This window comes from Rhineura floridana, chromosome 5 (genome assembly GCF_030035675.1).
Source record: "Rhineura floridana isolate rRhiFlo1 chromosome 5, rRhiFlo1.hap2, whole genome shotgun sequence".
In the NCBI taxonomy this organism is placed as follows: domain Eukaryota; kingdom Metazoa; phylum Chordata; class Lepidosauria; order Squamata; family Rhineuridae; genus Rhineura; species Rhineura floridana.
In genome coordinates, this window is record NC_084484.1 from 106623794 (window position 1) to 106651701 (window position 27908).

General features: G+C 42.9%; 3 protein-coding genes across 9 annotated transcripts in view; 1 reads left to right on the top strand and 2 right to left on the bottom strand.

Moving 5' to 3' along the window:
• The window catches only part of GABPA (GA binding protein transcription factor subunit alpha), a 23416-nt gene extending 21709 nt beyond the window's left edge, over positions 1-1707 (bottom strand). The window contains exon 1 of one of the 4 annotated variants that reach the window (XM_061627887.1): positions 1256-1688. The gene's annotated coding sequence lies outside the window, so the exon portion shown is untranslated. Of the gene's footprint in view, positions 1-977; positions 1097-1255 lie in introns of those variants that run through there. The other 3 variants (XM_061627886.1, XM_061627884.1, XM_061627885.1) reach the window with 3 other exon arrangements.
• Positions 1260-10025, top strand: ATP5PF (ATP synthase peripheral stalk subunit F6). 3 transcript variants are annotated; one of them, XM_061627891.1, is made up of 5 exons: positions 1260-1729; positions 1823-1942; positions 3577-3761; positions 8870-8994; positions 9900-10025. In XM_061627891.1, exons 3-5 carry the CDS (start codon positions 3592-3594, stop codon positions 9926-9928), a joined length of 324 nt encoding a protein of 107 aa, XP_061483875.1. In that variant the 5' UTR covers positions 1260-1729; positions 1823-1942; positions 3577-3591; the 3' UTR covers positions 9929-10025. The 3 variants fall into 3 exon arrangements, with proteins under 3 accessions (XP_061483875.1, XP_061483874.1, XP_061483876.1); XM_061627890.1 differs by lacking the exon at positions 1823-1942 and having other exon boundaries at positions 1263-1729; XM_061627892.1 differs by lacking the exons at positions 1260-1729; positions 1823-1942 and adding an exon at positions 1949-2040.
• A 3799-nt stretch (positions 10026-13824) lies between these two features.
• The window catches only part of JAM2 (junctional adhesion molecule 2), a 46393-nt gene continuing 32309 nt past the window's right edge, over positions 13825-27908 (bottom strand). For both annotated transcript variants that reach the window (XM_061627889.1, XM_061627888.1), the window contains 5 exons: positions 21803-21905; positions 19521-19628; positions 16799-16814; positions 15730-15772; positions 13825-13914 (listed from right to left, as the gene is read on the bottom strand). In XM_061627889.1, coding sequence (XP_061483873.1) covers positions 13882-13914; positions 15730-15772; positions 16799-16814; positions 19521-19628; positions 21803-21905 — 303 coding nt within the window. In that variant the 3' untranslated portion in view covers positions 13825-13881. The remainder of the gene's footprint in view (positions 13915-15729; positions 15773-16798; positions 16815-19520; positions 19629-21802; positions 21906-27908) is intronic.

Sequence of the window (27908 nt, forward strand, 5' to 3'; positions counted from 1 at the left end):
AATAAAGTAAGCAATTTGTGTCTAGGTGTGCACATTGCTCTAATTGTCACTTGCAAACAAAAAGAACACCATGATTATAGTTACTCCCAGATCATCTCTCTGTCAATCATGTAGTTTTGATTCCACATTCAACAACATATTGCTGTCAAACTGAGGTCTTACCTTAAAAAAAAATAACATCCCAATCTTAGAACACACCTATAGAGAAGAACGCTTTTCCAAATGTGTATCCTTAGAAATACACTAGTACATACAGAACAAGGGCAGGAGGGGAGAGGAAATACAGTATGTTCATAATCCTTAGTGGTTCCTTAACACATAAACCACTACTAAATATATTTTCACAAGTCTATTTTTTTTTAAAAAAATCCTATTTTGTCTTAGCACGAACCAGTACTGCCTGCTTGCTTATGTAGTGAAAATCATCTATGAAGAGACGCTAATCTCTAACACAGCTTTTCAATGCACGTTAAGTCACACAAGAAATAACTTTTACTATCATACACACTCTGATTATCACAGCTTCAGATACACAAAGAGAGAGAGATGATTGAAGTTTTTATGTTCCCTTACTCTGAAATGATCCCTCCGATTTTGACAGAACTATAAGACACTCAGCTGAATGACGGCTGAGATATCCCGGTAGGTCAGGGGGACGAAACGGTGACGACTGTTAAGCACTTTCAATCGTGGGGCTACTCAGAATACATGCGAGGGGACAGAAAAGATTCCTACACGGGCTACTACCTATGTGTTACCGGCCAGCATTTCCCTAGCGCACACGACGATGTCGGTGTAAAGACGATTCTCTCCCTCCCCGATGGAGAGGAAGGCGGCGGATTGCCCAAGTTCCTTGGGCTTTTGCCTGTGCTCCAAAGGCCTCCTTCATGGCGGATGGAAAACAAGCAGGAGCGAAGGAGGCGAACAGGGCCAGGAGCTCTTTCCCGCCCCACCATTTGAAAGAAGCCAAAACCCACCATGGGGAGGAGGCCCCGCAGGGGCGAAGGGAGCCATCCCGCCTCAGCCCAGGCCTTCCTCTCCCTTCCGCCCGCAGCGGCGCCTCCTTGTTGTTTGAACTCGAAACGGAAATGAGACTCGCGCCGCGCGGGGCAGAAACGGAAACAAAACACAAGAAGCGAGGAAGCCACGAGACCCCCCTTCCCCCCGGATACAGCGCGAGGCGCTTCCCTCTTCCCCCCCTTTTGCTCTCTTCCCTTTGAGCAGCGCGCCCCGAAGCTCGCGCCTCAAGACTCACCCGCCGCTGCTGCCGCCGCCACCTCAGTCTCCGTCACAAAAACAAACCAGCCCCCACCGCAAACGGAGTAGCGCCCGCCGCTTTTCCTTTTACTTTCCAGCCGTGGTGGCTGGATCAACCACACCAAGGACCTTATACCGTCCCAGCGGGGAAAGGCCAGAGCGCGCTCAGATTCGGCCGAAGAGGCTTGCGCGCGGGGCCCTGGCGGGGGAAAAGCGCACACACACAATCCCCCCTCCGCGTCGGGACGAAAACTACAACTCCCAGCGTTCCTTGCGAAGCTACCACCGCCACCACCCCAGGAAAGCTGTTCAGTAAAACTCAAAATAGCTGTTACTATTTCCACCCGCCTACTTTCAAGCGGAAGTGGTCCCCCTGTTTCCGGTGAGCCAGGACGCGTCGCTGTGTCCAAGTCTTATAACGGGCTCTCTCTTTAGAGACAGACGAGGTTGACAGATTCGTGGTTTAATTACGGTAAGTTAGCGGGGTGGGTGGGGGAGGGAATGGTGGGATTGTGCTGAGATGGAACATAAAGGGTTGATCGTTAAAAAATCAAAATTCCCGAAGCCCATTGCGCTCGTTGGAGGCGGGGCCGGGCCTCTCTCTGACTGTAGACTCGAGCAAGGTGACCGGCGGTGCTTCTGCTGCTGCTTGAATCCGGACGGGCGAGGAGGAGAAGTGAGGAAGGTAAAAGAGTGGGCATCGTTGAAGAGTTTTGGCCTGCTTCGTTTCAGGCGCTCTAAACCCGTCTCCCTTTTTCAACCCCACTGCCCCGAGTTTAACAAGTGAGTTCCTTTCCCCCGGCCTTTGTAGTACGGAATTGCAGGAAGGGTAATTGCAGCAAATCAAACCGAAGTAGCTCCCGTGACGGCTTTCGGTCCCAGTCTCCAAGGCGAAGGAGTCGCGGTATTGAATGGGTTCATAGCATGTTTTATGGGACCATCATGAATCAAAACACTTGTTCCTGGCACTGTTGAGCACAGCAGCCTGTCTAAGTTAGAATAAATTATTATTATTATTATATTATAAATTTATTTATACCCTGCCTTTTGGCCATAGGCCCTCAAGGCAGCTTACAAAGAAAAATAAACACAAATATAAAAATACATCAATGAAAGCAATACAATTTACAAAAATTAAACTAAATAACAAATAACATTATTAAGAAAAAAAATGCCCAGGAAAGAAACTCAGAATTGAAGACCTTGTCTTAAAAAGACATCCATCCTTTTTCCTGCAATGTTTTGCATCTCAATGTCACATTTCCCTGAAGCCTGTTCCAACTGAGGGTGGCGGCAGCTCCCGCAGCTTGATTGGGCAGGACAGACGAGTGTTGGTTCCAGAGTGGGGGTGGGGTGCGTGGAGGTGTGCAACAGCAGTAACATGTTCAACATTCTAGGGTTGGCAATGACCCCCCCCCACTCTGGAGTGAACCTTGGCGGATGCCCAACAATGTTGGCACACTAAGAAAGACCTGGGGTTCAGTCTCTGCTGTTGCTCTTGCTTGGTGCTCTCTTTCTGACCTAATTTTCCACTTGTAACTGTCCCAAACAACCCTATACAGAAGAACCATATGGGATGTTTAACTTTATTAGAAGGACTTGGGTATGGAGTTGCAAAAACAGTTTAAAAAAACACATTTAAAACTTGTATTGTTCTATTGATGCATTGCTTTAAAAGTTAAGAATGTTGTTTTTAGCCATTGCAATAAGCCACTGTGATGTAATGTTCTCTTTAAATTGATGGGCAAAGTGGAAACAATCTACTGTAGACTTAACTTTGGCTGGATCAGGATGGGGAACCTTGAGCCTGGGAGTCAAATGAGGCCCCCTCTATCTGACCCTTCTCTCTCGTCTCTCATCTTCCCCTGTAGTGTTTATGGGAGATGTGCCTGTACCACCTCTCAAAGAGCGCCATTCCAGCCACATGTGAGAGCTGCCTGCAGCACCTGCAATCCAGTAGACAAAGAGCCACATTCTGACTATGTCAGAGTGTGCACCCCTCCACACCCAAAAGACTTTGTTAAAAGGAGCTTCTTTCCTGGAGGATTTGTTAACTGAGGTGTTACTGCATCCAAAAGCATGCTGTAAAAGAGACATCTTTCACTGCTTGCAGAACATGGGAATGGGCAGAGCAAAATCCACAACCATTGCTTTGGAATGACAACTTAGGATGCCCTGTCTCTTGTGGAAACCAGTCTGATCTCCCAGTGAGCTGGAAGTTGAAAGAGGGCCTTCCCGGTGTATCTAAAACTATTTGGAAAGTTCATATGGGAATAGGACTATGTAAGATGTAACTGACGGATGCTTTTGTCTTTCTAGCTGAAACATCTCATCATGATTCTCCAACAGCTCTTCAGGTTTTCTTCTGTTTTCCGTTCAGCTATCTCCATCCACTTGCGTAGAAACATTGGCTTTTCTGCTGTTCTGTTTAATAAGGCAAAGGAACTTGATCCTGTGCAGAAACTCTTCTTGGATAAGATCAGGGACTATAAAACAAAGAGCCAGTAAGTGAATGGACAGTTTAGTACTAAGTGATTAGCTAGCTGGCATTTGATAATGTTCCATAATTTATTTTTTATTGTTGAAAGTTGGTTCTTGGAAGTACACTTGTAGTAATAATAATTTAGTCAATAATAATTTAGTCTGCTACGAAATACATTTTACACAATTGTATTTTTCATATGTTGAGCACTTCTGTTTGTGGAAAGTAATCATGCCTCATATGATAATTATGGTGTAAATTCAGTTAAAGCTTTAAGTAAGGCTGTTTTAATGCAGCCTTGTAAGCAAGCCTCCCATGGAGGAATAAAGAACACCTTTCCTCCTCCAGCATCTTATGGAATTTCTGTGCTAGCTATGGTGCCTGCTGGATTTCTATGCTGGACACAGGAGAGACAGCACTTTATTTTGTCACTGTCTAATATAATATGCATTATATTAGGGTTGTAGCCCCCAAGTCCTTTAGTCTAGATAACATCACAGTTATTCACATGGTAGCCATAGGAAACAAGGAGTTCCATGCAGGTGACTGAGCAAGCTGGTGGAGGAGGAATGAGTACCTCTGCCAGATCATTCACTCATTTTCATGTAATTCCTTGATGCATATGGCTACCAGGTGAGTGCTTAAATACAAGGTTGCTTTAATGAGAGAGCTCTAGGTTAAAGGACTTCTGGGCTGTAGCCCTACAATTATGCATGTTATATTTTGGCACAGGACAAATGGCGTACTCTGCCCGCTTCCAATATATATTTAAATTTCTTTGGTTTAAACTTTATTTATTTATTTATTAAATTTATATACCACCCGACTAGCAATAGCTCTCTGGGCGGTGAACATGAAATAGCGTAAAAATACAATGAATAACAAAATAATACTAAAATACAATCATCAATCCAATACAATAAACATTTTAAAAAGTAAATCAGTGTAACTTAAAATGCTTCAGAGAATAGGAAGGTTTTGACCTGGCGTCGGAAGGAGAGCAGAGTCGGCGCCAGGCGTACTTCCTCGGGGAGACTGTTCCATAGTTCGGGGGCCACCACCGAGAAGGCCCTAGATCTTGTCATCACCCTCCGGGCCTCCCTGTGACTTGGAACCTAGAGGAGGGCCTTCGTAGCAGAACGTAGTGCACGGGCCGGTTCATATCGGAAGAGGCGTTCCGCAAGGTATCGTGGTCCCGCACCGTATAAGGCTTTATAGGTTAATACCAACACTTTGAATCTAGCCCGGAAACATATTGGCAACCAGTGCAAGCTGGCCAGAACAGGTGTTATATGCTCGGACTGCTTGGTCCTTGTCAGCAATCTGGCCGCCGCATTTTGCACTAGTTGTAGCTTCCGAACTGTCTTCAAAGGTAGCCCTACGTAAAGCGCATTACAGTAATCCAAACGTGAGGTTACCAGAGCTTGTACCACTGATGTAAGGTCCTCTTTACTCAAATAGGGACGTAGCTGGGCTACCAACCGAAGTTGGTAAAACGCATTCCTAACCACCGAGGCTACTTGAGCCTCAAGTGAGAGGGAAGAGTCTAAAAAGACTCCCAGACTACGAACCCGGTCCTTTAGGGGGAGTGTAACCCCATCAGGACAGGGTATATATCCACCATCCGATCAGAGAACCCGTCCACCAACAGCATCTCAGTCTTGTCTGGACTGAGCTTCAGTTTGTTAACTCTCATCCAGTCCATTGTCGCGGCCAGGCAACGGTTCAGCAAATCGACAGCCTCACCTCAAGAAGATGAAAAGGAGAAGTAGAGCTGCGTGTCATCAGCATACTGATGACAACGCACTCCAAAACTCCTGATGACCTCTCCCAACGGCTTCATGTAGATATTAAAAAGCAGGGGGGACAAAACTGACCCCTGCGGGACCCCATATTGGAGAGCCCGCGGTGTCGAGCAATGTTCCCCAAGCACTACCTTCTGGAGACGACCCGCCAAGTAGGAGCGGAACCACTGCCAAGCAGTACCTCCAACTCCCAACTCCGCGAGCCTCTCCAGAAGGATACCATGGTCGATGGTATCAAAAGCCGCTGAGAGATCAAGGAGAATCAACAGAGTTACACTCCCTCTGTCTCTTTCCCGACATAGGTCATCGTACAGGGCGACCAAGGCTGTCTCAGTGCCAAAACCGGGCCTAAAACCCGATTGAAATGGATCTAGATAATCAGTTTCATCCAATAGCGCCTGGAGCTGGCCAGCAAGCACCCGTTCCAAGACCTTGCCCAGGAATGGAACATTCGCCACTGGCCTGTAGCTGTTAAAATTGTCTGGGTCCAAGAAAGGCTTTTTCAGGAGTGGTCTCACCACTGCCTCTTTCAGACAGCCCGGGACCACTCCCTCTCGTAAAGGGGCATTTATCACTTCCTTGGCCCAGCTACCTGTTCCATTCCTGCTAGTTTTTATCAGCCAGGAGGGGCAAGGATCCAGTACCGAAGTGGTTGCATGTACCTGTCCAAGCACCTTGTCCACGTCCTCGAGTTGAACCAACTGAAGCTCATCCAACAAAACAGGACAAGACTGTGCTCCGGACATCTCACTAGGATCTACTGCTGTAACTTGAGAGTCTAGGTCCTGGCGGATACATGAGATCTTATTCTGGAAGTGATCGGCAAACTGATCACAGCGGGCCTCCGATGATTCCACCGTGTCCGGAGGGTTTGAATGGAGAAGCCCCCGGACAACTCGAAAGAGCTCCACTGGGCGGCAAAGAGATGATTTAATAGTGGCAGCAAAATGATGTTTTTTAGCTGCCTTCACTGCTCCTACATAGAGCTTAGTCGAAGCACTAACCAGCGCATAATTGTATCCGTCGGGAGTTCGTCTCCATTTCCGCTCAAGCCGCCTCCTATCTTGCTTCATCGCTCTCAGCTCCGGAGTATACCATGGAGCTGTATGAGCTCTACACAGGAGAGGGCGTGCAGGAGCGATCGTGTTTACAGCCCGGGTCATCTCTGTATTCCACAGAGCGACCAGGGCTTCAGCAGGAGCGCCAGTCCTATCAGCCGGAAAATCCCCCAGAGCCCTTTGAAAACCTTCAGGATCCATTAGTCTCTGGGGGCGGACCATTTTAATAGGTCCCCCACCCTTGCAGAGGGAAGAGGTTACTGAAAGTCTAAACTTCAGCAAGCAGTGGTCTGTCCATGACAAAGGGAGTGTTGTAAAACTCCCCACATCCAGATCACTTTCCCCATGCTCAGTAGCAAAAACAAGGTCTAGAATGTGCCCCGATACATGTGTTGGACCACTAACATATTGAGATAGCCCCATGGCTGTCATGGAAGCCATGAAGTCCTGAGCCGCGCCAGACAAAGTGGTCTCGGCATGAATGTTGAAATCCCCCAGTACTATTAGTCTGGGGGACCTCAACAATATATCCGAGACCACTTCCGCCAGCTCAGTTAGGGAAGCCATTGGGCAGCACGGTGGGCGGTACACCAAAAGGATTCCCAGCCTGTCCCTCTGGCCCAATACAGGGTGCAAACACTCCAGGCCAGTAACTGAATGAACATGGTGCTTGGTGAGTAAGATGGAACTCTTATAGACGACAGCAACCCCACCTCCCCGACCCTCAGATCTACCATGATGCTGAACCAAGTACCCCGGTGGGCAGAGCTGAGAGAGACCAACTCCTCCCTGCTCACCCACCCAGGTCTCGGTTATACATGCCAGATCAGCTGCCTCATCCACAATCAAATCGTGGACGAGGGAGGTTTTATTATATACCGATCTGGCATTTAATAACAGCAACTGGAGATCTGAGAGTTGGCTGATAGGACTACCAACGACCTTGCGGGTGTGGGAAGGACCGGAACAAGGCACAGCCACAACATGTCTGGACCGCGTTCCCCTTACCTGGCACGTCCTTCTCACAGCGCCATACCTTCCTTTGCCCATCACTACGGTAATTGGGGCCCCCTCAATTTACTTTGCTTTAAAAGATACCTCCAGCCCCCCACAGCAACTCATCTTTGTTTCAAAATTCAATGGTGTATGGGGGAGCATATGCCCTAGACATACCTTGTACAGGCTCCAGCAGCAGTGGTGGCAGGAACACCAGAGAGTTGAGTAGAAGCTTTGGAGACCTTGTGTCCTCTCAGCATCTCTCATAGATGTCTCTCCTACAGATTTTTTGCTGAGCTATATAATCTTTTAAGCTGGCTTAAAAAATCTTTTTGATCAATAGGTGGAATATCAATCTTTTAAAATATAAAAGCAGACGTGGGGAATCACCACCTCGTGGGCTAGTTAGGAGTAGCAGAGGTCCTAATTTGGTCAGTGAGCCCTTTTTCCCATAGCCATGCCCCCTGTGACATCGGGTGTGGAACAGGTAAGGATCTGGCTGCAAAGGAATGAGCTCCCAGTTGTTCCTTTGCAAGTGAGGCTCACTGATGAGTGCTGACAGCGAGTCCCAGTCGGGTCAGCTACACTGAGTTCCCCGTTGGCGGGGGCTTGCTGACAGCATTGATCACTGCCATATTCTGAACATAAGCCACAATCTTGCCCATCTTATAAAACTATAATACATTCAAAGGCTGGATTTGTTGTCTGTATCAGGAATGGGGAACCTGTGGCCCTCCAGATGTTGGACTCCAGCTCCCATCTGCTCCAGCCAACACAGTCAGGGATGGTGGAAGTTGTAGTCCCAACAATATCTGGAAGACCACACCCAATTTGTTTTTTTATGTTTAAGTACTCCAAGACTGAGCACTCTCCAGTTTTATTTTCGCAACAGTTCTAAGAGGTAGGCTGAACTGTGTGTGTGAGTGTGTGTGTGTGTGAGTGTGTGAGAGAGAGAGAGAGAGAGAGAGAGAGATCCCTGTTTGAGTGAAATTTGAGTCTTCCTGATCTAAGTCAAATACTCCATCCTCTATACAGCATTGACTCTAATTCTTAAAATTATTCTGTAGTAAGGTTATAAGGGTTACAATTCATGTAGCGTGAAAACTTTATAGGCATTACTGTACACTAAAGATCAAGTTGTCTATCATTATTTGTGCTACAAGTTCCCTGTGATCATCCAGCGTTCATGACAAAGAGATTGATTTAGATTCTCGCTCACTATAAAGTTATCCAGGATCAATTAATTCTCATTGCTTTTTTGTTTATTTTAGGAAAACTGGTGGCCCTGTTGATGTTGGCCCAGAATATGATAAAGAAATGCATGAACAAATTACGAAGCTCCAACGGTTATATGGTAGTGGAGACATGACCAAATTTCCAGAATTCAAATTTGCGGGTAAGCTTTTCAGTTTCATGTCTAGTTTAGTCATGTATAAACACTTGAGTGGAAAATTGATATTAGAAATTCTGAACCATACTAATTGGTGCATGGGACTATATGGGCTCATATGCTGAGATAAATGTCATGTTGCTTTCTTACTCAGGAAATGAAGCTAAGGTCATTCTCCACTATATTTGTACAACTTGTATTGTGTTGTATTTCTTCATATAAAGTTTTTTTAAAAAAATGTACTGATTGCACTCAGTTACTCCAGATGTTTTCATGTATTTTTAAATATTTTATGTAATATATTCAGGATTTGCTTTAAGACAAACTGCTGTAAACTGCTAGTAACTTCAATTTGTGAATAGTAAATGGGCCCAAATGTTATACCTGATTATAACATACAATGTTATGGAGGTCTGTTTATATGCATGTTTTCTGCATAGCCGTAATAACAGTCTGTTTCCAGTAATATCTTTGTGCATTCATACCTTGCATTATGAGATCTGTAACCAAAGAGACCATATCCATTTTTTAAAAAAACAGTTTGCATTGTGGCATAGAGTTTTCTAGGTTTGTTTGTGCATTCCTCTCTATGCCTCTAGCAAAGCATCTGATTTTTCAATGTAGTAACAACTTGCCTCAGAAGCAACTTAGCAAGCATTGCTTTTGTGCAACTCTCATTTCAGTGGATTGGGTTAATCTGTGGACAGCCTGCTTTGAAAGGAATGAGTGTTATGCCCCAGCAGTGCTTGCTGATCCTCCTCTTGCAGATTGTTATAGGTCATAGTATAATTTCAAAGCTAAAGCTTCTTTATTTCTAGAAAATTGACATTGGAATGAAGCTGTAAAACTACATTTAGAAATCTTTGCTTTCAAGATAATTTTCTTTTTCTTTCCCCCACCCCAAATGACAGAGCCCAAATTTGAAGAGGACCAGAAGTGATGTGATATCATGTATACACGAAGCAGCAGTGTCAGGCTGGAGGTGTTGAAAAGGCCTGCAGTTGTAATTTAAATAAACAGTTCAGTGTTCAAATGTGCATATTGGAATTCTGAATTCTGTAGAATATAGACCTTGTTCATTCATGTGTAAGACAGCTTCTGTATGGGAGAACTTACCAAATATTTCAATATAATGCAGTATATTTTCTGATAGGCTTTTTTACTCAGCTGATGAAAAATTGTAAGAACAAGTGAGATCTGGAATAAAGTACTGCAGTGTGGTGTTTGCTATACAGGATCGAGGTTACTCCACTCCATGCACCTTATTTTCCTCCAACATGCAGTCTGTAGTCTTCATTGGGCTGTTTGGGTTTTTTTCCTCCTTTGGGGCAGTGGGTGGACACATTTGGTGCCCAATCCTAGCTGCATGTAAATCTTGTATTTCCTCACTGATTTCAGTGGGCAGTTTTTGCATCTATCCCTTGTGATATTTGTCTACTGTTTTATCCCATTTTTGACAGTTACTGTCTTCTAAAGTGGCTTGCATCGCTAAAAAGAGAAGTCCTGCCCTCAGGCTTACAAACTAAAAAGACACTACATACAAGGAAAGGAGTGGAAGGAAAAGATAAAAGTACAGTTCAAGGTCAGAACTAAGCAATGAGCTGTAAGAGAAGAGCACTTAAATCCAGTTCAAGTCAGGCTGATCTTGAATAGCAATTGGTAGCTCTTGTTCTTTGGCCAGTGGATGGGACCAGAGTGTTTATTTTCCCCCTTGCTTCTGCAGTCCCAACTACCTGTTGGAGCTAATGGATGGGGCTCAGTTGGTCTCCCCCTTATGATGCCATTCTTGGGAGGCAGAGGGTGCTTCCCAGTAGCCCTCGGTCTTGTGGCCAAAACCAGAATGTGCCTTCCTTCTGCTCTCGAGTCACAAGGCTACTTAAAAATAACTTTAGTATAAATCAGGAAGTCACCTATCCAGACAATGAGATAATTCTCTTGGACTATTTTTGTATCTGAGTTTTCCTCCATTCTCCTTTTCTAGCCAGTCCAGTCCTTCCCATCCCATTTTCAGTTTTTTCTTCAACTATTAGCATTCTTTTGGTACTACGCTGGGCTCACTGGACTGGGTTTTTTATTGGGGGGGGTAAAGGTTTTTGTACTTCTACATATTGTGGGACTGCTCAGAGTGTGCTGATGCCTCCTTTTGTGTGTGGTCATCTCCACTTGGCTATATAAGTCATGGTACTAGAAGAAGTAATTGAATGAGAATGTAGGATGGATTCCAGTAGTCTAATTTAATACTCTGCTTATTTCTTTTATGCAAGCAGACTCATAGCCTGTCTTTATAATACGGTAGATGGGAAATGTGGTCTATCAGACCACTGCATATAGACTACATTTGTTAAAATAAAATTGCTCAGATGGTTGAAACATATAAACTATGTTAAATTTCCTTTTTTCCCTTTCATTGATTTACTCCTGACTGACAATCTTACATAATTTTCTTATGGGTGAAATCAGTAGGATTTGCTTCTAAGTAAATGTGTAAAGTCTTGGACATATACAAGATCAAAGTCAATGTTTGTCATTCCAGACTTGTTCTTAAAAGCTTGGTGGTGCTTTTTGTTTTTTTAAAAAGTGAATAACTGAAAAGAAAAAGCTAAGTCCACATCAGCTACTTCAAGCAAATGTGCTTGAAAATTATACTTGATTTGCTGCTATATTAGGAAAGAAACAATATTTTACATAGGAAAATTGTGTAAATACTATCTGAAGCTTTGGCCCTACCCATGAGAACTAAATTAGCTGTAGCCATGAATATAATGCAGATATTTAATTATGGATCAAAACAGCCTGCATGGTAATATCTCTACTTTGATTGAAGATATTTCATATACTGGTTTTTATCCTTGAAACAAAAAGCATAACACTATACCATTAATGTCTATAGTAGGCATGAGGAACTTGTGGACCTTTAGGTGAGGCAGGACTACAGCTTCCATCTTCTGTGACCATTGGCCATGCTGCTTTGGGCTGATTGGAAGTGTAGTCCAGCAACAGCTGGAGGGCCATAGGTTCCCCAGCCCAGCGCCAGCAAGAACAGTAGCCACATTTCTCAAACACTAAGACTCTCTAGTAAAATACTTGTGATACAGTGATGCTAACAATGTAAACAGAACAAGGATAGGGCAAGAAGCTGCACAACTGAGAGGTTAAATGGTGATGGGTGAAGATGTGTAACCATCTGAGGAATTTGTTTTGCTTCTATTAATTTTTTTAAAACCTAACATTCATGCCAAAGACTTGTCTTAAGCATCAGCATTGTGGTCACACCAGTAACAAGGCATAGGTAATTTATAATACCATCTAAGAGGGGTTTAAAAATAAATAAATAAGGCAGTCATTAGTATTGTGTGATGAAAAGGATTTTCTCTTGAGCAAAATATACAAACAGTCCTCAGAAAAGAATTCATAAATAGGATTAAGGGAATAAAATGTGAAGAAATGAAGTGATAAGGATGCAGCACACTTTAACAAACTTACACTTGCTTAATTTCATTATTGATTATATGGTCTGAAACTGTCAAGGCACTTAATGGATGCAAAAACTGCTTTAAACACTTTTTCACAATTATGAGTGAAAAGCCCCTAAATAGCAGAGTTTAACTGATTTCTATGCTGCCTTCCCACCATTTAGGCCTTCAATATAGCTTACAAACATGCTGGAATAAAGTTGTTTATAGGCCTAGATATCCACATGTGGATTATCTACACTAGAACCAAGGAAAATACTTCCACATCCTATACCTGAAGTCTACTGAGGTTCTGGCTGTCTTGGTCCAGCAATTGGGCAGATAGAAGCAACTACCTCCTAGACAAAATGTAAGAGTGGAGAAGATACTAAGGTCAAGAAGTCAGGTCTGTTCCTGCTTCACAGTTATTTCCACACCAAGCTCGCTCAACGGCAGAATTCTAACTGGACAGTTCTGTCAGAGTTGCTCCTCTGTAATAATGTTACAACTGTCTTGATGTCTGTGGTGGTGTAAAAAGGAAGGCTTTCCTAGAAGCATCCACTGCCCCATCCCAAAATCTGGCCCCAGAACAATTAACAATGACCACATCAGATTGTTTGATCCTGTCACACAGGTCTTCCTAGAAAGAGGGCTTCATAAAAACACCAGAGTCCTCCCTCTGCAAACCAGTATCCTATTTCCCAAGGAGGCTAGCCAAATGCATCTAGAAAGCCCACAAGTAGGACATGGAAGACAGTAATTCTCTTCGCTGTTGTTCCTGAGCGAGCAGCCTCACAGCTAGCATACAGCTATTGGCAGTCTTATCCTCCATGAATTTGTACAATTCCCTTTTAAAGACTAGTGGCTCTCGCCACATTGAGGCAGCAAATCTCACAAGTTAGCTATGTACTTGTGTAAAGTACTACTTCCTTTTGTTTGTTTGGACTCCAATTGGCTGCACTGGATGACCCATCCAGTTAAGTTATGAGAAAGGTAGAAATCCTTCTCTTTAGCCACTTCCTCTACAGTTCTATAAATCTTCCTTACAGAAAAGTTGTTCCAGCCCTTTGCTTATGTTGCTTGCCCCTTCCTGCACCTCTTCCAGTTTCACGGTATACTTTTTGAGACACAGTGACCAGAATTATGCATGTAGTTCATTACCTGCTCCTAACCTTAATACCCTTTAGAGGACATAATACAGCAAGAAATCCCTTAGAATTGTGTGTGCCTAACCACAGTAATATTAGAAAAAGCACTATCAAACTAAGTTAAAAGCAACTTTTGACAATCATGCCCTCAGCTTTTCGCAATAGTGCCTTGGCTTTGCTATTGGTTTTCTGCATGTACCACTCTTAATATTTATAGAATGGAGTCCAAGCATCCCTTTGATGTTCTGTTCCAACAAATGTTTATTTGGTGATCCTTAGAGGATGAGTTTCCTTTAAATAACAAAGGATTTGGTGTGCTTGAAATCCTAAGTGGGAAGAATTAATAGGGGAAAAGATAACTTAGGATAATTCAGACATTTTCAGCAGAAGGTCTTGCCCCAATGTCAATTAACTACCAATAATCATGACAATACCCCCCATAACATTACAGCAAGGGTAGCCAACATGGTGCCCTCCAAATGTCCCAACATACCTCAGCAATGTTGGCTGAAGCTGACAGGAGTCTTGAGTCCACAACATCTGGAGCATTGCATGTTGGCTACCCTTGCATTACAGCAAGGGTGGCTACCTTGCGGCTCTCCAAATGTTGGATTCCAACTCTCAGCAGCCCTGCCAATGATCAGGGACGATGGGAGTTGTTCAGCAACATCTGGAAGGTCAAAGGTTCTTCACAACTGGTGTAACAAAAGATATTGGAGCAAGTTTTCACTGTTCGATGAGTATTTAAAGCAGCTCCAGTAACAGTACTACTAAACTCTCTGGGCTTTCTACAATGCTTAATGATCTTATTCCAAATTGTTCAGCTGTGGCTGAATGCATCATGGCTTCTGCCTACCAAACATGGGAATCTGTCACAGGTTAATAGCCGCTTCAGATGGTACCTGGGCCACTTTTAGCACTCACTTGGGAGCCTGCCTGCTGGTTCACACGTGAAGTAGACACACTTTTTTTCTCTCCATGCATCCCTACCTGAGTATGAGATCGCCTAAATAAACCTCAATGTGGACTGTATCCTAAGCCTGTTGCCATTTCAGTGACACTTGCCACCATCATGATGGTAAAAAGAGCTACTGGGTGTCTCCATGACTTGTATTCAGTGTAGTGCTAAGGTGAAGTTCCATCAGTGCACAGATTTTTCCTTGTGCGACATAACATTCTCCCTTCTCCTCTTCCCCAGTATGCCCCTAAATCTGTTCAGGGGAATTCCCCAAACCCTCTGAGGCAGATTTGGTCACACTGCTAGGGAGGGGGGTAAAGTCCACTATGCTAGTCTAATCCTTGCACTAATGCAAGAATGTGGTTAAATACTGCCCTATGTGTACAAGCCTGATTCCCATTAAAGTTTCTTTTTGTGATCATTTATTCATTCATACATACAGTATGTGGAGAAGAATTATGTAGGGGGGGAAACCATCCCATCTCTAGCTGCAGACCAACAGCTAGTGTCATGCAGTGTGAATGACATTAACTGTCTTGTGTGTTCACATTGATCACATGGGAAGGCAAGTGTCATGGGTGAAAAAGGCAGTCTTTAATGTGTAATCTGGGTAAGAATATGGAAATGCATGAACTTGGTCCTTGATGGAGATGTATCTTCCTGAAGACTGAGGCTCACATTCAATATGTAATGAGACAGCTGGAAACAGTTTTTCTCTGGCAAGGGCTACTTTCCACAGCTGTAATGTATAGAGGAGCTAATAGCTAAGTAAAATGTCAGTAGAAATAATTTGATGCACCTCTTGCTTTACCAGTTCAGATGGGAAATTATATGGGAAATATTTAAAGCAACTTCCTGTACATGGAAGTCAAGCATAAAATGGAGAAGAGTTCCAGCCTAGTTTTCTTCTCTAACCTGCTAGACTTCTTTATGTGAAGGAAACACTTTTATATGGAAAAACGTTCAAAGTTAATTCCCTCCTTTCTCTCCTGCATCTGTATCGGTATGGTCCAGCAAGAGTCTTATCCAAACATTTGGTTGATTAGGTAGCTCAGTTCTTAGCTCTTCTGTACATTACAGTTGTGGCATGAGACACAGGAAAGAACATTTTCTTCACCCTCCCAGAATCAAGCATAACAGATGAGTTAGCCTTGCCACTGTTGCATGGATGCAGGATGCTTACCTTTTCACTTTCTGCAGCTTTGTACTTAGAACTTGTCTTCCTGCTATTGAAACAAAAGGGAGGGAAAGTATACTGTTACATCGGGGCATTTGGAGGTGGGTAACTGTTAATTCCTCATACATTTTTCTTGTATAGATCTTTGCTTGTTTTTCATATACTATTTCTACTGAATTTGCTTGGAATTTTTGAAACACAATTTTGACTCAGTACTTAGAGCAGGGATATGGAACCTGCAGCCCTCCAGATATTGTTGGACTTCCAGCTCCTATCAGTGCCAGCCAACATAGCCAATGGTCGGAGATAATGGGAGTTGGAGTCCAGCAACATCTGGAGGGCCATAGGTTCCCATCACTGGCTAACTTGCCTGCATGCATGAAGGTAACCAATCATATGATTTCAAAATTAGAGGTTTAAATTTAAGTTCATTTTGTGTGTCCATAACAGATGCAACATGCCAAAAAAAAACACCAAGATCACATTATGAAGCCTACTGTAATTCAGTTAAACCTTATACTCTTTTTATCTAAACGTAAGTGAATTTATCTAGATACATCTGTTACATGAATTTCCAAATGTATACAACCTTTCTTTACCAACCCCGTGGCAAAAGTAGTTGTTGCTATACTTATTAACAAGCAAAACATTGGGGTATATATATTACAAACTTTGAAGGAGAGAGAGGGACAAAGTTGCCTTGCATATTTTCATTGAGGGAGCAGAAGGGGGAAAGCAACTTTTGCCCATGCCCCCTGCAGTTCTTTTTTGCCCTAGGAGGAAATGCTTCAAGGGGCTGAGGCAGGCAGACATCTGCACATAACAGTGTGAGAGATGGCATGGAGGCTACAGGGGAGCTAAGAATTGGCAAAAGTTGCCTCCCCCATCTTCCCTTTCTACCAGCAGGTTGCTTCCAAAAATCATCTGTGGATGGAAGATGAAGTTTGGATCCAACCCACTATGGTTGATGCAAGAGATTCTGCTCAAAAAGTGTTTCCTTGGATCAGTAGTGTGCAACTATAGCCAACATTTCAACTATTCAAAAGTGGCAGAGAGAAAAAGTAACTATACTTACCCTGGAGAATGTCTTTCTAGAAAAACAGGAAAAGAAAGACAGTAAATGTCATTCCCCAAACTTGACACTGCCTATCTGCACAATTTTCTAATGCTTGCATTTACAAAAGTCTATCTGGAAGAACTGGCAGAAAAATTGATCACCTATTCCTTTCTGATTTTCCAAATATTTACTTTTGGGCACATTTTTCAGATATTTCCAATTACATCACGGCAAAGTGTTAATATTTTAGCCATCTAATTCTTTTAGCCAAGACATCATAAAGTAAAAACCATGGTGGGGCAATACAAAATAATGAGCAAGCGTTTGAGTTCTCCAGAAATTATAAAGTAATTGATGAAGCTAGAGAACATTTGTGCATGATTAGTTTTCCATATATAGACAATACATAGATATATTGGTAATGACTTAATTCTTTTATATAAGTGGGACTAAAAGATGCCTGATTTCCTCTTGATTAGTCATAGGAAGAATAAAGGGCTAGCACTTTTTTTACACTAGTTTTACAGCTAGCACTTCAGCCAGGCGGTTATGTGGTCCCTTCTTGCACAATGATTCTGTGAAAACAAATCCTTGGTAAAGCAGAGAGCAAGAACAGACTACCCATTCTACTCTTGCTTTTAAAAAGTCCCAAGTGAACTCTGATTTTGCAAAAAAAAAATCATATTTTTGGGGTGGGGAGATGTACTTTCATTGTAGCCCAGCAGAGGGAGCTGGCAAATCAAATGCAGAAATTTGTAACTTCTGTCTAAACATCAACTGCATATAAGTAAGATATAACTTACTGTAGAGTTGCAGTAAGTTGCAACTGTAAGATGCAGAAACCATGGTACTTAAGGTTTCACTGAAATATTGTTGTCATGTACTGACTGGCTTTCTGACTGCTGAAATATATTTTGTTACATATTGCAAACTCCAAGAGGTAGCAACATGTGCTACAACCAGTAGCCAGAGAGCAGGAACCCACAAGATGTCGTGCAGTCTATTCTGTGTTGATGGCTTTTCACAACTAAAGCTAAAAACTGTGGAAACTTACTAAACTTATCATAGAATAGTAGAGTTAGAAGGCACCTATAAGGCCATCAAGTCCAACTCCCTGCTCAATCCAGGAATCCAAATCAAAGCATTCCCGACAGATGGCTGTCCAGCTGCCTCTTGAATGCCTCCAGTGTCAGAGAGCCCACTACCTCTCTAGGTAATTGGTTCCATTGTCGTATGGCTCTAACAGTTAGGATGCTTTTCCTGATGTCCAGTTGAAATCTGGCTTCCTGCGACTTGAGCCCATTATTCCATGTCCTGCACTCTGGGACAATCGAGAAGAGATGCCAGCCCTCCTCTATGTGACAACCTTTCATGTACTTGAAGAGTGCTATCATATCTCCCCTCAGTCTTTTCTTCTCCAGGCTAAACATGCCCAGTTCTTTCAGTCTCTCCTCATAGGGCTTGGTTTCCAGTCCCCTGATCATCCTTGTTGCCCTCCTCTGAGCCTGTTCCAGTTTGTCTGCATCCTTCTTGAAGTGCATAGATCAGAACTGGACAAAGTATTCAAGATGAGGTCTAACCAGTGCTGAATAGAGGGGAACTAATACTTCATGCGATTTGGAAACTATACTTCTGTTAATGCAGCCTAATACAGCATTTGCCTTTTTTGCAGCCACATCACACTGCTGGCTCATATTCAGCTTGTGATCAACGACAATTCCAAGATCCTTCTCACATGTTGTATTGCTCAGCCAAGTAACCCCCATCTTATAACTATGCATTTGGTTTCTTTTTCCTAAGTGTAGAACTTTGCATTTATCCCTGTTGAAAGTCGGGCAAAGGACCATTTCCTTCCCATGTGAATAGTGCCACCCACTCAGACAGAGACACCTTTGCCACTCTGCTATGGAACTATATTGTTCTCTTTTCCTAAGCGGATCCTCCATACAGATATTAGCCAAGAGGCATGGGACAAGACCATGGGAATGGGCCTCTCTCTCTCCTGCAGTGATGCATGACTTGGCTGCTGGTATCCTAGATTTAGGTACCATTTAAATCCATTACCATGTGAAAAATTGATCTAGATAATATTTTACAGCCTATAGTGACTAAAACACCCGACTGTTCCCATGACAGTTTATTATTGAATACCAAAAAAAAATATTTGTGGTCCACCAGCCACAAATAAAAACTTACAAATGTGATATACTTAAGATTGTTAAAAGGTGTAGGGGTCAGAAAGCAATCCTAGACTGTTTAAGGGAAATGGCAATATTTAGAAATTTTGCAACTTGCTTAGCCATTAAAAGTTTAGAGCCCTCCAACGGAGACTTGGAAGATTGTCCAGGAAAGGACTGTGAAACAGGAACATTATCAGAGGGTCTCTAGCCTCGATTTTTTTTAAAAAAAACTGCATTGAAAAAGAATATGCGACACTGACTTCACCTCTTTGTTATTACAAGGACAGTGTATTTTACTTGAAGGAATTGTCCATTACCAATTCATATGGGGAAAAAATAATTCTCAATGTGCACCAGAAATACAACTTTCTTGGCAATCAGTTCTGTTACTCCAAGACTAATGTTGTCTTTTTATTTCTATTGCCCCTTCCATTCGGGATGTGCCAACCCTTCTCCAAAAGTACCTTCCGCTGACACGCCCCCCCCCTCAAAGCACAGTTCACAAATATTTAAGCATGGGAACATTTTGTTAAATCAGGGAAGGCAAAATGTTCACTTACTTGAAAAGTAGCCTTTCTTTTGTGCATAATATACTCCAAGACCACAGGAAGCCATTATCAAAGCCACAATCACCACAGCAGCTATGATGCCACTTACATTAAGGTCATCTGGAATTCAAAAGAAAAGAAAATATTGAGGGGTGCAACTACCAGTGTAGTTACTTCAATTTGAAGGTCATGATAGAAGGCAGTAGGCTGTAAACACACTAGTTGCCAGATCAAAGCATTTCCATGAGTCATACCTGGAGAGGGAACAGGTTGATCTGCCAATCAGTTCTGGAATCTCTTTGAAGCTGATTTTTTTTAACAAAAATGCACTCAAGCTGCTCCCACCGGGTTTTACAGTAAAAAGGGGTGGAGTTTGACTAGTGTTGCGTGCCCCCATTTTCAGAAGAGAGGTGGAAACGCACTGGAACTGGCAGAACAGTGAATGCATTTCTACCCTTAGTGATGTATTCACTCTCAAAAACGTCATGATAGATGAAACCCTTACTTATATAGTATTGTGCATATGAAAGTTACAGTTTCAGATTCCACCTTGATCATGATCATACTGAATGGCTTTGCCCCCATGCTTCTCTCTTCAGTGAAATGACTACTGAGAATAGGGATCTATTTTATAATGCTGCTGCAAAGATAATGCAATAAAAGATTACAAGGCACTGGAACGTTAGAATTGGTAGCTCCTAATGTTGAAATGTTTGTCCTGTTCCACTACAGAAAGGTCAGAGCAGCTTACACGATTTTTATCAAATGCTTTCCAACCAAGTTACATCTTCACAGTGATCTGCACCAATTAGTAACCTAAACACCAGCTGACAAGGGGAGAATCTCCAGCACTAAGGGGGAGAAGTGAGAAGCAGCTTCAAATATAGGTCTTGAAGATCGGTAGTACCACCAGAGGGAAGATTTCGGGTACAGTAAGACAACCCTGAGCTTCAATAGGTCAGTTAAAGGTTGGAAAAATAGGCTTCCAGCAGAGTCCTCAGTTTATAGTGTTGGTGTGCCTTAACTGGGGTGGAGAGAATAAAATAACAATTTGGCTAAAGGGTTTTCATAGGACAACTAACTGCTTCCTTAAAGCTGTCTTAGTATAACATTAACAGTTCAATGTAAGTTGTTGGCAATTAAAATGACAGTAACAAGTTAACAAAGTGTACACTCATGTGAAGATATCGTACTATTTACAGTAATCAGAGATGCTTGTGCACGTAATAATCTTGTAATAAATAAATGTAAATACCATTGTTAAATATAATATCTGTATCTGACTGGCTTTGAACTACGTCTATACCACACAGTTACCAGATTATTGGCTCAGATGGAATACGTGAGATTGAATAGTGGCTCTTTTCCCACTTTCTCTGTAACATGGATAATTTTATACACCTCTAGTCGCCTTTTCTCTAAACTAAAAAGCTCCAAATGCTGTAGTATTTTCTTATAGGGGAGTGGCTGCATCCCTTTAATTATTTTGGTTGCTCTTCTCTGAACCTTTTCCAGCTCCTTAATGTCCTTTTTGTGGTGAAGCCACCAGAATTCTGCACATTATTCCAAATACAGCCTCACCATATATTTGTATAACGGCATGATGATATTGGCAGCTATCCTGGATGACACACTCACTCACTCAATAACCAGAGCATAAAGAAACATGGCACTTCCATGCTTTCCTGCAGCTAGAAACCTGCTGTTTTGATGTACCTTTTATTGGATCAGAATGCGCTGCTTTCACTACAACAGATAAGGAACATGTGGTCCTTTAAATGTTCCTGGACTACAACTTTCATCATCCTTGACCATTAGTCATGTAGGCTTGGTCTGATGGGGGTTGCAGCACCTGGAGGGCCACAGACTCCTCAGCCCTGCACTATATATCATTTCAGCACCAAGCAAAGACTTTTCGTTTTCCCCGGCATTGGCCAGCTCCTGTTATAAGGAATGTTATTGTTAATTCTATTTTTAATGTGTTCATGTGACTTTAGCATTGTATTCTTTTACTTGGCTGTAAATCACTTTGGGGCTTCTTTAGAAGGAAACAATGTATACATTCAATAAACCTGACCTAACTTTAAAATGTGGCAGGGCCTTGCAAAATGCATTTTTGCTTAAAATATTCTTTCTTTTTTAAGCATCCAAATTGGGTCTTTAAACATACGCCACATGAAGGAGTTTGAATATAGAAGATGAACTAAAGCCTTTTAGTTTCCCAACTTTGTCATATAAATTAAGACACATTCTCATCTCAGAGTTGGTTGGCCTCATTTGAATCTGACATTTACCAACTTGCATTCGCTTCACAGGACATTTCTGAGGCTGTCCAACATTATTGTCAGCTTCACAGTAATATTCTCCAGTGTCATTCTTTGAAACAGGATTGAATAGCTGGTTTAAAAAGAGAGAGAGAAAGAAGTGAGATACACTATCTGTTAACAAGATTGAGAATGAATGGTCAAAATTAATATTACATATCCAGTGCATCCCCTTGCATTTTTTAAAATGACAATGAAGTGAATTTATTTATTTATTTATTTAAAATATTTCTATCCCGCCCTTCTACCCTATAATAGGGCACTCAGGGCGGCTTACAAAAATGAAATCAAACATGTACATAAATTCCAGGCAGGTACATATGGGCGTAAGCGGTCGCTCAGGTATATTGGTCCAAGGCTGTTTAGGGCTTTAAAGGTCAGAACCAGCACTTTGAACTGGGCCTGGAAACAAATTGGGAGCCAGTGGAGTCAAAAAAGTACAGGGGTGATATGCTCCCTGCGCCGTGCTCCAGTTAACATTCTGGCTACTACATTTTGAACCAACTGCAATTTCTGAACCGTTTTCAAAGGCAGCCCCACATAGAGTGTGTTACAGTAATCAAGCCTCGATGTCATCAATGCATGTGTCACTGGCCAAGTCAACTGCCTCCATGAACGGATGCAGCTGGCAGAGCAGTTTGAGTTGGCCAAAAGCACTCCTGGCTACTGCAGCCACCTGATATTCAAGTAGCAGGGCAGGATCCAGGAGGACTCCCAAACTGCGGACCTGCTCCTTCAAGGGGAGTACAACCCCATCAAGAATAGGTTGCAACCCCATCCCTGGTGCAGTTTCCCCTTGACCAGCAGTACTTCCGTCTTGTCTGGATTAAGTTTGTTAGCCCACTTCCAGCCCTTCACAGCCCCCAGGCACTGGTTTAGGATAAGCACTCCCTCCCTGCAATCAGGTGGCAGGGAGAGATAGAGCTGAGTGTTAGAGCTCAGAATTTAGAAGCCAACACAGTTTTCCAGAATAAAAAATGGTTAGCCTGTCTGACAACTGATCTAAAACTATTGAAATAAATTGGACCTACATTTTTGCCAGAGGAAGTCTAAACAAAATGTATACTATAACAGGGCATGCAATGTAGGCTGGTCCATTAGGGCTAGTAGGGCACAGCCCTGAGAATGTCAAGCAATTTTTTTAAAAAATCACAAAATCATAAATCCACACACTCTTCTCTGTTCTAAAAACATTTTATACTTCTATTTGAACTCGGAGAAACTCTGCAAACATTTTTGTCAATCTACTGATCTCTGGCCAATCAGCTATCTGCACCACTCAGCCAATCCTAATTTAAAAATATAGTTATGGCAAAGAGGTCCCTTCCAGAACTGCCTGCTTTTTAGCCCTAGTAGCAAGGCTCCTGGTGTCTCTGTTGTCCTGAGTGTAAAGAAAGCCTGTTTTGGCTCTGCCATGACTAATTCTGGGAATTCATCTTATGTGAATCTGAAGAGTAAAATCAGAGCTGCTAGCTGGCCTGTGAGAAAGAAGCATCTTTTTACCAGCTTCTTCAGCTGATTGGCAAGGTGAGATTATTTCTTGCACTTGTGTTATCTCTCATACGAGAGTTTCTCCACACTGTGGTTGTTCTTGTTAATTAGATTCACAGTCCATAGTTGTGAAGTTTGTTTGTTTATTTATTTATTGCACTTGTATACCGCGCCATAGCCGAAGCTATCTGGGCGGTTTACAGCAATCAAAAACATTAAAACAAATACACAATTTAAAAACATATTTTAAAAACAATTTAAAACACAATTTTAAAATTCAAAACAATATAAAAACAATTTAAAAACACATGCTAAAATGCTCAAAGTTCACCAAGGTGTAGGCCTGGAAACGTCTGCCCAAGCTATCCTTTTGAATGGTCAGCGTCTGTCCCAGGTCCCGAAGATTCTATTCATTTTTGCCTCTTGATTGGTCCCATTGCCATTTCTGATTGGCCTCAGGACTTGCCTCACGGTTGCTATGCTGATCCCACAAAAGTATTTTGAAATCCTTTGTTCATTACCCACTGTCTTCTGTTCCTGACCTGACTCTGTTGGTATGTATAGAGAGATACAGCTATATTTTGTTATTTAGTCCTGTAGTGATTTCTTAACTTCCTTTTTGAATTTAGATGTTTTGTGCCTAACCTTTTTGGCTGAACTGGGTTAAAGTTTTTTTATGCTGCTCTTTTTATGTATTTTTGTATTTTGATGCACTTATATTTTACATCTGCACTTTTAAAATTATTATTAATAAAGCTACCTCTTACATTGTGTGTGTTCTTGCAGGGAACACAGGTCTAAATCCAGCACCTTGCCTCCTGGTGGCTACAAGGCTACTGAGCAAGTTTTTTGGCTTAAGGCCAGGCCTGGGCACTGACCAAGGGCCCAGGAGCTCAGAGGAGGCCCCCTCAGACCCCAAACATGCCAGCAGATCCAGCTGATGGGTACTGCTACAAATCACAGTTCCTGGCTTACCAAGAGCCGGAGTTGTGGATCAGTGGGATGTCTGGAGGGAAGGAAAAGGAGGTTGTGCTTGAGTGCATCTTTCCACCCAGTGCCAGTGAGGGGGAGGTGGGATGCCACCGGGGGAGCCAATCGGCTGGCTGCTTGGCTTTCGTCAGGGCTCAGGCCTGCAGGTGGACCTGAAGGCAAACTAGCCCCTCAGTTCGCGGGCTATTTAAGGGAGCCCACCTCCTCTCTCTGCAGCCATTCCAGCAAGGACTGAAGACCGAAGAGCAAAGACAGAAGATGGAAAAACAAAGAGCATTGGGGGACAGACAACTTTGGAACCAAGGGCTTATCCACATGGCGATTTACTGTGTATCTGGTGCTACTTGCATCCTCTTTTAATTTGCATGGTTCACATGATGTTGCAGCCAATCAGAAGCTATCACGCCATTTTCCCCTTTAAATCCGTATTAACCCAATCCTGATATAATCCGAAAAGGGAAGGCAAAAATGTCTCCATATCTCTAGGGATTGCAGACACTTTGCTCTGATGCTCTTAAGTGGATGAGTCAATTGTTCCCCTCTCTATGCCCACCCCCTCCTCCTCCATTCATTCATTTCATATCCCTGGGCTGAAGAACAACTTCCACTACTCTCTCCCACTTTCAAAGTAAGTCCCAAACAAGAAAGGGGGGTGGAGAGAGAACGCCCGGGGGGGGGGGGGAAATTAAAGTCTAAATCACTCAGAAAACAGAAGGATTGGCTTGCAAATCAATCCCAGCCACAGAGGCTGGGGAAGCTGAAGGAGAGCAACAGGTTGTTGTGGGGCTCCATCCCAGGCTACCAGGCTTCTCACCTAGACTTGCCTGGTGATTTCATAATGGGAAGCTGCAGCAGAAGGGAGTAAGTGTGGGCAAAACAAATCCCCAATTGCACCTCTCCCCCGTCAACAATTTACGTCAGCGCCACTTTGTTCCATAATCATATTTTAGTTTTCAACAGAACTTTGTCCAGAGGGAGCCATTTTAAACAACAACCACCTCCCTCCCTGTCTCTGTGTTATTATTTTGATCAAGTGAGTTTATCATTTGCAAGCAATGGGCTCCATTTCCAGAGTATCTAATCTCCCTTTCTCCTCCAGCCTTTTTCCCGCCCAGGATGCTTTCCTTGTGAGAAGTGGGGGGTCTAGTCAGTTTCATTGTTTCTTATCAATTGCATGCTGAGGCACTCTTCAGGCTTCAGCCTTGAAGCCCAAACAACCAGAGGGAGCAAACATGTAAAATTAGAGGACAGGACCACAAGGAAACAACAATACTAATCCTTCCCAGAGGATCCTACTTGTGTGAATGGAAAACAGCAGATTGGAAGCTACCATTGAGCAAGAAGTGTGGACCTCGAAAATCTATTACAATGGTAAAAGCATCATTAGTACAAAGTTGGGCTCCCATGCGGATAAGCCCCTAGTCACACCAAGCCACTCAAAGAGGCGCCAGAGAAGGGAAGAGGCATGAGGAGCCAAAAGTTGTATCGGTGGTGGCGGCAGCAACAGCTCTACCGTGGCGAGGTTTCCGCAGGTATCACCAACAGACAGGCTCCCCCCCCCCTTTGCTTAATATTTTTTGTAACCTTGGCAGACAGTAAGCAAGCAAGCATGAATCTTTTTCTATATATATTTACTTAATCATTTTGCATTTATTTTTGTGAATCGGGGCATGGAGGATAACTAGCGTTGCAATAAAGTCTGTATTAACCATTTCCCTACATTCACTCACTAAAAGCTGCAGCAGCTGCTGGGTGAAGCAAGGCAGGTTGATCTGAGCCACGTGCAATTCCAGAGTATTTAACAGAATACTTCCAGAAAAGGTGTGTAGGTCTGCTTTAACAAGCCCCTCCCTTAGCTTAAGTTCAGGTTATCTTAAATGCAGAGGAATGGAGGAAAATGCTGGTGCTATTTTTTCTAGCTTCGTGAGTTTTGTCAGTGATTTTCTAAAATGAAAAATCTGGGCTCTATGCCTGTCTGGATATGACTCCACATCCTTCCCCAAACCTGGAAGATATTCTCCCTAATGACTCCCTAATGATATTCTCCCTAATGTCAAAACAGCGGCTGATTACGATTAGTCTGGTCTGATGTACATGAGCAGAGATTAATTACTTCACATTTTCAGGACTGAGCCATGCTTTGCAAATATGTTCATCTGTGCTCTGATGTGCCCTGACTGAAATGAAATAATCAGCTGAATGCTGGAAGATTCAGGACAGACAAAAAGAAGTACTTCTTTACTCAGCGCATAGTTAAACTATGGAATTTTCTCCCACAAGATGCAGTAATGGCCACCAGCTTGGATGGCTTTAAAAGAAGATTAGACAAATTCATGGAGGACAGGGCTATCAATGGCTACTAGCCATGATGGATGTGCTCTGCCACCCTAGACAGAGGCAGCATGCTTCTGAAAAGCAGTTGCCGGAAGCCTCAAGAGGGGAGAGTGTCCTTGCACTCGGGTCCTGCTTGTGGGCTTCCCCCAGGCACCTGGTTGGCCACTGTGAGAACAGGATGCTGGACTAGATGGGCCACTGGCCTGATCCAGCAGGCTCTTCTTATGTTCTTATGTTCTTATTTTTTGTCTATTGGTTGGAATACTTTGTTCTTTTAATTTTTTGGGGGGGGGAACTGTTTCACATCATGAAAAGTTAAATTGATTTTTTTGGGGGAGGGAGGTAAAACAGCATGCAACTGGAAGGAAGTGTTCCTTGCATTTTAAAAGTGTGTGTTTCTTTTTTTGCAATGGATGTGTAGGTGTAATCAGAACATGAATTCAAAAACTTATATCATGTGATATGGCCTAATTTCTGTGAATACACTAGTCACCAGAACAAACTGTTTCCATTAGTCACACTTGGAGGGGGAATGGGTTGATCTGCCAATCAGTTGTGAAATCGTTAAAGCTAATTTTTTAAACAAAAAACAAAAAAACACTCAAGCTGCTCTCACCAGGTTTCACAGTGAAAAGGGGAGGTGTTTGACTCTTGTTGTGTGCCCCCCTTTTCAGGAGAGAGAGGTGGAGATGCACTGGAACTGGCAGAACAGTGAATGTGTTTCTACCTTAATTAAGAGGTGTGGAGTCTACCTTGTCTAAAAATCATACTTGGGCCTTCTTACATGGAAGCTCTTCCCCGTCCAGAGACATGCACAGAATAACTATTGTTTTCTGTAGTGAAGAGACAGTGGCACTCTATACGTGTGTTTAGAAACACATTCCTAAACAAGTGCTGTACAAGTCCCATTGTGATGAAAACAGGAAGGTTAAAAATTGCAGCCCTCTCAGGTCAAATGTTACCAGCTGCCACTGAGTGCATGCATATACTCTGAGAAGTGGCCGTGTGACATACAACACAATGAGATAGAAGGTGATCAAATCACAGCCAGCAGGCTGACATTTTCAGCCAAGCTACTTCAGCCTTTTTGGTGGGGAGAGATGGGCAAAAATAAAACAGCCTGAGAATTGGGGTGTGGTGTGAGTTGGCTTCACTTTCTTTATGAACAAGAGGATGGTTTTTTTAAGTATTGAGAAAATAGAAAAACCCTATTACAGCCAGTTAGACCCCTTGTCTGTGCAGCCTTCTGAGCTTCTCTTCC

Excerpts from the sequence above, each read along its gene's own strand:
- ATP5PF (XM_061627891.1), top strand. The coding sequence starts at position 3,592 with ATGATTCTCCAACAGCTCTTCAGGTTTTCTTCTGTTTTCCGTTCAGCT. Across the intron at positions 3,762-8,869 it reads GACTATAAAACAAAGAGCCA|GAAAACTGGTGGCCCTGTTG; the intron begins GTAAGTGAATGG and ends TGTTTATTTTAG. Across the intron at positions 8,995-9,899 it reads TCCAGAATTCAAATTTGCGG|AGCCCAAATTTGAAGAGGAC; the intron begins GTAAGCTTTTCA and ends CCCAAATGACAG.